Source organism: Mustelus asterias, chromosome 14 (genome assembly GCF_964213995.1).
Source record: "Mustelus asterias chromosome 14, sMusAst1.hap1.1, whole genome shotgun sequence".
Classification (NCBI taxonomy): Eukaryota; Metazoa; Chordata; class Chondrichthyes; order Carcharhiniformes; family Triakidae; genus Mustelus; species Mustelus asterias.
The window spans coordinates 10,399,980-10,408,065 of record NC_135814.1 but is presented as its reverse complement, the minus strand read 5'-3'; the positions used below and the strand labels follow the sequence as shown (position 1 = coordinate 10,408,065).

Genomic DNA, 8,086 nt, shown 5'->3' with positions numbered 1-8,086 from the left:
TATCGTGAAGCCCCCATGGATTGGAAATCAGTAAATGCAACCGGGAGCAAACAGGGGAACACAGGCCAGTTAGTCTGACATAAGTCGGTGAGAAGATGCAGTCCTTAGAGATGGGATCTACGACCATTTAGAAAGATGCGGATTAATCCGGGATAGTCAGCATGGATTCGTGAAGGGCAAGTCATGCCTCACAAATTTGATTGAATTTTTTGAGGAGGTAACTAAGTGTGTTGATGAAGGTAGGGCAGTTGATGTCATATACATGGATTTTAGTAAGGCATTTGATAAGGTCCCCCATGGTCGGCTTATGATGAAAGTGAGGAGGTGTGGGATAGAGGGAAAGTTGGCCAATTGGATAGGTAACTGGCTGTCTGATCGAAGACAGAGGGTGGTGGTGGATGGAAAATTTTCGTATTGGAGGCAGGTTGCTAGCGGAGTGCCACAGGGATCAATGCTTGGTCCTCTGCTCTTTGTGATTTTTATTAATGACTTAGAGGAGGGGGCTGAAGGGTGGATCAGTAAATTTGCTGATGACACCAAGATTGGTGGAGTAGTGGATGAGGTGGAGGGCTGTTGTAGGGTGCAAAGAGACATAGATAGGATGCAAAGCTGGGCTGAAAAATGGCAAATGGAGTTTAACCCTGATAAATGTGAGGTGATTCATTTTGGTAGGACTAATTTAAATGTGGATTACAGGGTCAAAGGTAGGGTTCTGAAGACTGTGGAGGAACAGAGAGATCTTGGGGTCCATATCCACAGATCTCTAAAGGTTGCCACTCAAGTGGATAGAGCTGTGAAGGCCTATAGTGTGTTAGCTTTTATTAACAGGGGGTTGGAGTTTAAGAGCCGTGGGGTTATGCTGCAACTGTACAGGACCTTGGTGAGACCACATTTGGAATATTGTGTGCAGTTCTGGTCACCTCACTATAAGAAGGATGTGGAAGCGCTGGAAAGAGTGCAGAGGAGATTTACCAGGATGCTGCCTGGTTTGGAGGGTAGGTCTTATGAGGAAAGGTTGAGGGAGCTAGGGCTGTTCTCTCTGGAGCGGAGGAGGCTGAGGGGAGACTTAATAGAGATTTATAAAATGACGAAGGGGATAGAGTGAACGTTCAAAGACTATTTCCTCGGGTGGATGGAGCTATTACAAGGGGGCATAACTATAGGGTTCGTGGTGGGAGATATAGGAAGGATATCAGAGGTAGGTTCTTTACGCTGACAGTGGTTGGGGTGTGGAATGGACTGCCTGCAGTGATAGTGGAGTCAGACACTTTAGGAACATTTAAGCGGTTATTGGATAGGCACATGGAGCACACCAGGATGAGAGGGAGTGGGATAGCTTGATCTTGGTTTCAGATAAAGCTCGGCACAACATCATGGGCCGAAGGGCCTGTTCTGTGCTGTACTGTTCTATGTTCTATCTATTGTCAAGAAAGTCTCAACATCGCAATCCCAGTGCAAATCATATTATGATCAAAGTCAAGACAGTTTTGTGAAAGGAAAAATCACCTGACAAGTATATTAGGGCTTTTTGAGGATGTAACTAACAGCATAAATAAAGGGGAAACCAGTAACTGTGACATATCTGAATTTACAGAAGGCATTTGACAAGGTGCCACACAAAAGGCTTTTGGACAAAAGGACTTAGAGGATTGGTGGTAATATATTAGCGTGAGCTGAGGATTGGTTAGCAAACAAAGGAAAAAAAAGCGACATTTTCAAGTTGGGAGGATATAACCAGTTGTGTACCGCAGGGATCAACACTTGGGCCTCAGCTACTCATTATCTACATTGCTGACTTGGATGAAGAGGAGCAATGTAAACAAGTTTGCAGACATTACAATACCGGATGGGACAGTAAACTGCCAGAACTTTGAAAGAGCAGCAGAGGAATTCTCCCCAGTGTTCTGACCAATATTTATCCCACACTGCAACAAAACCAATTAATGGCTCATCACATTGCCATTTCCTACATGGCACAGGGTGGCACAATGGCACAGTGGTTAGGGCTGCTGCCTCAGTGCCAGGGATGAAGGTTCGATTCTGGCCTTGGGTGACTGTCTGGGTGGAGTTTGTATGTTCTCCCCGTGTCTGTGTGGATTTCCTCCGGGTGCTCCAGTTTCCTCCCACACTCCAAGGATTTGCAGGTTAGGGGGATTAGCCATGGTAAGTGTGGGGGGTTACATGGATAGGGCCTGGGTAAGACACTTGGTCAGAGTCAGTGTAGACACAATAGACCAAATGGCCTCCTTCTGCACTGTAGGGATTATATGTTTATTTACTAGTGTCACAAGTAGGCTTATATTAACACTGCAACAAAGTTAGTGTGAAAATGTCCGAGTTGTCACACTCCAGTACCTGTTCGGTACACAGGGAGAGGTTAGGGTGTAAGGATTCTACATTAGAGACAACTATCTCTCAAAGTATTTCACTGGCTCTAAAGTGAGGCGTGACATCCCAGGGTTGTGAAAGACCACAATGTAGGAACAGACCTAGGCCATACAGCCCAGTGTGCGCCGCCATTCAATGAGATCACAGCTGATCTAAACCTCAACTTCATTTTCCCACCATATCCCCATCACCCTCGATTCCCTTACTGACTAAAAATCTGTCTATTTCAGCCTTGACCATCCTTAACAACCCCAGCATCCAGAGGTGTTATATGAATGCAATTATTCTTGTTAATACAGCTACATTTATGTCTCTTTCCATCTGTCCTGTTTGTGTTAAACTGGCAGCAGGAACTGGGAATGGAGTCAGGGATGAAAAAAATGGGGGGGGGGGGGGGGGGTGAGGGGGATGCGGTTGCTGTGGAAGAAGAGCAGAACCGTGGAGAACAAGATAGAAGAAATAAAGCAGCAACATTACCCACCTCCTTTTGTAAGATTGCTTCAGCTGAGCAGTTGCTTTCAAAAGGTAGGCTTGCATTTCTCAACCCCAGGATTTCCCAAGGTACTTTACAATGAAGCACTTTGCAATGTTTGGTTATTGATGCGACATGACCACTTAGCTCACAGCAAGGTTTAAACAATGGGCTAACAACCAGATTTGAAAGGGGAAAAGTAACAAATAAAACCCGAAGATGATTTACTAAATTTAATCAGAGTACTCAAATGGAGGAAAGTTACTTGAAATGGAGAGCCGGTGACCACAAGGTCCCGAGTCTGTGTTTTGTGGATGAACTTGATCTTCACTAGGGATCGTGCTGTGCATGGATATGATTGGCTGAGCAGCCAGTTTAAATGAGGAACGAAGGATCTGGACACTGACTCTGCAGCGAGGCGGGTGTATTCACAAGGGCAGCGTGGGTAGTCCCGTGATTAAAATAATTTACAAGGGTGGTCAGTGGTTGATTTATGTAACAGAATGCCATTTAAAACAACCCATGTGACAATGATCAGAGAGCTCACGCCTCAGCGATAGACGTGTGGTCTCCTTTGCACACGCCTAAACGAACAGCTGAAAAGGTGCTGTAGAAATGCAACAGCTGTGATCAGGAGATTTGATTTGCACTAAATTGGTAGTCAGTTTTTAAGTTGATTGATCAGTGTCACAAGTAGGCTTACATTAACACTACAATGAAGTTATTGTGAAAATCCCTGAGTCGCCACACTCTGGCACCTGTTCAGGTACACACAGGGAGAATTTAGCATGGACAATGGACCTAACCAGCACCTCTTTCGGACTCTGGGGCGGGGGGGGGGGGGGGGGGGGGGGGGGAGAAACCAGGGGAGAATGTGCAGACTCCACAGTCACCCAAGCTGGGAATCGAACCCATGTACCTGGTACTGAGAGGCAGCAGTGCTAACGACTGTGCCACATAAGTGTGTGTTGCGATGCAATAGTGTCACAAAAAAATTAATAAAGCCCAAATTCATCTGTTGAACTATTAACTTGTCTTGTGTCATCACGCACACTCGTGTGCTGTATCAGGTTCTCACCCAGTCTTTCGACAGAGGGTGCCAGTACAAAGAACAAAGAACAATACAGCACAGGAACAGGCCCTTCGGCCCTCCAAGCCCGCGCCGCTCCCCGGTCCAGGATTGAATCCTGAATCCAGGATCCCCGCCCAATTTTCCAGCCTATCTACATCCTAATATCCTATCCACCGAGCTGTCCCTCACAGCTACAATGCTTTGTTCATCACAACCTATTAACTCACCCCCATGTGAGAATCTGGGACCCTGAATGGTAATGGAAAGAGTAAATGAAGTAACTGGTTCAAATATACTTCGGGTGTCAACTACTTAACTAAATTGCACTTAGAATTTCTGCCTTCGACCCTTTTCCATAGCAGCATTCAATCTCCACCGGTGAGATTACCAGTGAACTCAAATCACCTCACGTTGATTGCCTTTCTCTCTCTCTCTCTCCTGAGTCGGAAGTGTGCGCACGTGTGAAGACCCCCCCCCACTCCAGCATAACAATTTCAGCGGGAGTTGGAGGAAGTGCTACACAGGCCTGACCTGGGGTCTTTCAGATGAGACTTTGGGATCTTGTAAATCCAGCTCAGTTCAAAGTATGAAGAACATTTTTTTTTGCAGGGTTGTCACAGCTAGTATTTATCCCTCAACTGGAATCACTAGCTTGTCTGGTCATATCTCCCCCCCCCCCTTACAATTGGCACTAGCTAGTGACAATTTGCACTAGCTAGCGACAACACATCAAGGAGGACCACATAGGGCCGCAGAGCACTTGGGGCATCCTAAATTGCTCTACATTAACAAAAGAATTTCCCCCCACCCCTTCAAATTTTATTCATGGACTCCTACGGCTGGCTGGGCTGGTGAAGCCATTTAGCAGAGCGGCCCGTGAACATTTTTGAAACAAACCCCATTTAGAAGCAAGAAAAGGAAAGACAAGTGACCAGAGACCAGCTTTATTTCTTTGCGCATTAGCTATGAACAGAGCAATTCCAACTGCATTGCATACATCACTGGGGATGAGCGATTTCACAGGGCTGCAACACCACACAGAAATGAACATCAGGGCTGCTGGCGAGTGAACCAAATATTCAAGACAGCGGACGCTCGTGGAAGACACCATGAAATAATTCACCAACAGAAAGCTCATCAGTCAACAAACTGATGTTCCAGTATTGGGATTTTAGCCATACTTCTTTTAAATAATGCAATACTGAAACTAATCACTTCAAAATGATCAGACTATTGGGAAACTATTATATTTACATACACACATACAGATGGCAGCGCTGACTTGCATATTAAACATAATCGACTCGAGCCAAGGTGAAGTACACAGGTGGCTAGCTTAAAACAAAACCCTCGATTGCAAGGTCAACTAATATCTCACTCAAGAATACATGGTCGTAGGATTTACAATAATTAAAATACTGCTAAGTCAAGTCCTAATAGTTGGAGACTGACCAGCTGAGGCTACGATAGCATTTTTAAAAAAAACTAAAAGATGATCAACATCTTAATTCAGACCGCTTGCAATGATCAGGGCAGGTTTATAATTATTTTGACAAGAGCTCAAATAGGGCTGACGGGGTGCATTTGGCATCAGTTGTCCCTGGGTTAGGGGCCGAGGGGTAGAATTAAAGTGCAGACGAGAGTCCTCAATCCAGATTGTTAACCCCATGACCCCTGCTGGATATGTGCATAATGTAGGGACATCAAGGATCAGCTAGCTCCACCACCATGTTCACCTGCCATCTCCCACCCCCTACGAACATGCCCGAAAAGCCTGCAGTCCCTCACCATCAAGGTTCATCTTTAATAGACCTCTCGGCCAGGTTCCAGAGCTGGCAGCAATTGTGGAACCATCTCTTGCTTTACCTTTATGGGAATGAGTGCGCAAGGCAGAGGAGAGAGGGGAAAAGACAGCAAAAAGTGTGCAGTGTACCATGCTTACAGAATGGGTCATCAATGCTCCACGTGAAACAGATTGCAGCCAGGGTTAGTAAACCAGCCAATTTTTCAATCTTAATTGACGACAAATTAGTCGTGACAAAGACTGAATGATTGATGGCAATTTGGTTTCATCCAGACTGTCAACGCTCCCGATTACTCTGCGGTCTCCAGGAACTGAAGAATAATTACCTGATAACAGAGGAGAAAAAATAATTTCCTTTCAACACTTGGTTTAGTTATTAAAAAAGATTTTGGAATTGGGAAGGAGAAGTCTGTTTGAGCAACAGTCAAGGATCAGCCCAATTGAGTAATGAAGAACCTCCTTACTTTCCCCATCGGTCAGGGGAAAGGCATGGCAGTGCAGGGATGAACATGCTGAATGGCCAATGGGAGGGAAGTCAGATGAAGTATCCAGGGATGGCAATCCTCTCTAGACAGCAGCTACAGACTAATCTCTACCACTGCTCCAGCCTACAAGAACCCCCACAAAAAGCTACAAAAAAAAAACGGAGTCTGAACACCATCAGAATTCTCAATGATGATCAGACTTCCTGCCCTGTGACAAAGACTATCAATGAAGGTCTTGACTTCCTTCAACTCGCTGGTTATAGCGACCCATCTACTACAGTAACCCAATGTTTCTTTTACGAATTCATTTCTAGCGACAGGAGTGCCTGTGAAAATAATGAACGGTTGATAAGCCAGAGGGCATTCCTTTTTGAGAAATTGCACAAACGCAAATTTAAAAAGGTAGGAGAACCAAATCCAAAATAGCTTCATACGATTCGGTTCCCAACTGCCCACCCCAATGCCATCAGACTAACCCAACCCAAACAATAGTCAAGCTCTAAATTGGCCGTTTTCTAAAAGGTCACACATAACCGCACCGCATAAAATGACACTGCAGCGTCAAGATTACCTCTTGGCCTGTGGAAGCATTCCGAAGGTCGGTTCAAAAAGACCCCTAAAAGCATCACCAGTAGCTTTAAAAACATCGATCGCCCTTCACCTACTCCAACCTGGATTTCGTATATTGGATACGCCTGACCTTCCTGTACGCTCAAATTGCCACAACAGAATTTCATGCATCAATGAAAAAAACTAAATTGCTGTTTCAATAGTAGAACTGCTTGTTCCAGGGACCAGCTGCACTTTTAAAAAAAAAAACTGACATTCAAAGCACCATAACCAGAATAGGTAAACATGAATCACAAGTTGAAATGTTTCACATTTACAATGGCAACTTCTGCATTGCGGTTGAGTGTTTGAGGAAATTGCACTGGTGCGGGTCTTCCATCTCAGGCCTCAGAAGCCTCCTCCCCACCTCGCTGGTCTCCCGTTTCCAACCCGATTATTGAACACGCTCGGTAAAGTTCTCTGGGAACACACTCTTGGTGGACTTCAGATCTTTCCGTTGGATCCAGTCGATCTCCTTTACGCCCATTAGCCAGCCCTCATCCTGTGAGGAAATTACAAAAAGAAAAGTGACCCAACATTAGCAAAAGCCAGCCTTGCCACTTAGTTTGAGCTGGAAATCAATTTCTACTTGGCAAAGAGCATTAAACAGGGAAGCCAGGTCATTTGGGACCTCAAGGAGTGGTCATCCCAGCCCTTTGGCTAATTTCCCCAGATCCGGTAAGAATACCATGCTCAATAGTGCCAAAGTCAACAACGCAACCAGCAAATTTTCACTGGTGTTGGCTGAAGAGCTAAAACAAGGGACATTAGCTACCAACAGGTGAAGGAGGATCCTTCAAGAAGGGGACCAGAGTTTCCTCTGAGCACATGAAGGCAATGGGAAACCACCTCTCATTCTTTTGCTGCATCACATTGTACATTGAAATTGAGAATGGAGAGGTTGATTCTATGAGTGGGTTCCTATAAGTGCCAAAGAACAAGGCCACACGGTTGGAGGAATAAGCAGCTCTGCCCTTGGGCAGATAGATTACTACTGCAACAAAAAGTATTAGGCATGTTGCTTGAAATACAAGATTCAGGCCATGTATTACAGAGTTTGCTTCCAATTTAGGTTTTAAAAAACTCTCAGATTGGGTTTCAGATGGCAACCCAAGATGGCTTAGGGATATAGGGATGCACCAATTGGGGAACCTTCTGGCAGGACCTAAAATGTTAAAATTACTGTACACTTAAAAGAAAACCAGTTGCATTTATACAGAACCTTTCACAATCTCAGGATGTCAAAACTTATTTCC

At 45.0% G+C, this 8,086-nt stretch overlaps 1 protein-coding gene across 12 annotated transcripts in view; it reads right to left on the bottom strand.

The window, feature by feature from the left end:
• Positions 1-4,860: 4,860 nt before the first annotated feature.
• The window catches only part of bin1a (bridging integrator 1a), a 132,118-nt gene continuing 128,892 nt past the window's right edge, over positions 4,861-8,086 (bottom strand). For all 12 annotated transcript variants that reach the window (XM_078227865.1, XM_078227866.1, XM_078227870.1 and 9 more), the window contains one exon: positions 4,861-7,332. In XM_078227865.1, the coding sequence (XP_078083991.1) occupies positions 7,225-7,332 (108 nt within the window). In that variant the 3' untranslated portion in view covers positions 4,861-7,224. The remainder of the gene's footprint in view (positions 7,333-8,086) is intronic.